At 39.3% G+C, this 1,734-nt stretch overlaps 1 protein-coding gene across 1 annotated transcript; it reads right to left on the bottom strand.

The window, feature by feature from the left end:
• Positions 1-245: 245 nt before the first annotated feature.
• Positions 246-1,393, bottom strand: LOC133917772 (probable sodium/metabolite cotransporter BASS4, chloroplastic). The gene is made up of 3 exons (XM_062361631.1): positions 1,301-1,393; positions 367-468; positions 246-287 (listed from the first exon to the last, which is right to left on the bottom strand). The coding sequence occupies exons 1-3, from the start codon at positions 1,391-1,393 to the stop codon at positions 246-248; spliced, it is 237 nt and encodes a 78-aa protein (XP_062217615.1).
• Between the last annotated feature and the right edge of the window lie 341 nt (positions 1,394-1,734).

Here is a 1,734-nt window from a genome sequence, read left to right as displayed (position 1 = left end):
CTATCTAAAAACATTGAGTGGCAGAAATATGAAGATCGTAGAAGCAGGACAGAATATCAGTGCTTCAGGCAAGCAACCATTTCTGCATAAAATAATCCCAATATGATTGCTTCCTTCCAAATGACTGAGTATGTAACCTCATTTTGCATTAGCATTCCTTGATAAACATTGAATTCCTGACTAATTCTCTGTTTTACACACCAAAATTGAACTTGAAGTTATTTAACATTAGCAAATTGTTGATCTCACTGGCGCCACCAACTGACTAGGATAGAATTGATAATGATCTGCATAAAGTTTCAGACATTAGAAATGACTCCTAAGAACGCAAGTGACAAATAACAATACCGTTTTTGCAATGAGAACCTGATTAATGTGTGCAGCGACACAAGGTGTGACCAGAAATCGGGACTCCCCCAGGGCACCTCCAAGCTGCTCAACCACAGCAACCAACACTGGCAATGTTTTCTACAGGAATAAGGAGAAAGCCGGTTAAGCAATATGCCAGAGAACAGAAGAACAACTGCATCTTTAGATACTAGTTTTTTACTACAACTTGACAAATCTGATTCAACTAGGTCCATCCCAAGCAGGTTTTCCAGGCTGCTTCCGATCGATTATCAGCTACGTGCCAATAGACATTCTTGCAGTAATTGGCACAGTAATGGACAGAAGCATATAGCAAAAATTATGGGAAGAATGCCAATTAGGCCAGTTTCTGTTAACACTAGCTCATCCAAACGGGCAGCAATTTTCCCATTCATTTCATATCTCAAATATTTATTGAAATTGTGTTTACTTGTAATAAAAATATGAAATTTGGACCTTAATCACTTGTTAAACATTAATAACTTAGACAAGCCAGAAGAAAAAAAGCTTTCCCTCCCGTAGCTGGAACGCCAACGGTTCAAACCAGTAAAATTGATTACCATGCGACTGTCATGTGCGCCGGTGTAGGGCCAAAGCTGGTACAGCCTTAATTAAGGGCTTGCGGCTTGCCACTTGACTATGCCTTGCCTATAAGTTAGGAATTTAAGAGTTGGCATAAGTTAGGAGATAAAAAAATTTTCAAAGTAGTTTGGATTATGTCTCAAGTTCAATCTGTTAGGAGACCCCTCTAGGCCACCCACCTCACACAACTACGCATTACACTGCAATCCAGTACATGACAGAAACAGTTGCCAAAACCTTGGTCCCCGGCTGGAGGCAATATTAGACAGGAAACCATAGGACCACCAACACGAGTTTGATTAGTTTCATTACAAGCTTTATATTTCTTTTATTGATGATAAAGACTGACCTGACTGGCCAACAAAATGACAGCTCGTGCGTACTCTTTCCTCGCAAAGACTGACTCTCCTTTCTGTTCAAGACATGACATGATCTGCAACATTGCAGCATTGAAAGCCAGCAGAGCAAGATGTAGAAGCCTGTGACAAGAAATGTGCTCCTGATAGATGTTAAGATATAGCTAAATTCACACCGAAAGTAAGCCGTAGTTTATATTAGATGTAAAAAAAGGACTACGCAGCACCATTGATAGGCAACAAAAGAGAAAAAAAACTCCAGTTAAGGACCATTGAAGCAGGGTAATCTCTATTTATTTCTTTTCTTTTTTATTTGAGCGATAGAGTGTTAATTCAACTTGACTGTTGGTTACTTGGTAAGGCTGTGAAAACTGAGCAGCAAGTGTCATAATCTCATGTGAAACCTAAAACAACACTACAATAACAA

This window comes from Phragmites australis, chromosome 5 (assembly GCF_958298935.1).
Source record: "Phragmites australis chromosome 5, lpPhrAust1.1, whole genome shotgun sequence".
Classification (NCBI taxonomy): domain Eukaryota; kingdom Viridiplantae; phylum Streptophyta; class Magnoliopsida; order Poales; family Poaceae; genus Phragmites; species Phragmites australis.
Note: the sequence above shows the minus strand (reverse complement) of the source record. Positions and strands in the feature narration are given on the sequence as shown.

Bases quoted from the DNA above. Each gene is read 5' to 3' on its own strand.
- LOC133917772 (XM_062361631.1), bottom strand. From the start codon at position 1,393: ATGTTGCAGATCATGTCATGTCTTGAACAGAAAGGAGAGTCAGTCTTT. The intron at 469-1,300 runs GTCAGTCTTTAT...TTATTCCTGTAG, and splicing joins TCATTTTGTTGGCCAGTCAG to AAAACATTGCCAGTGTTGGT. The intron at 288-366 runs GTTCTCATTGCA...AACTTTATGCAG, and splicing joins TCGCTGCACACATTAATCAG to ATCATTATCAATTCTATCCT.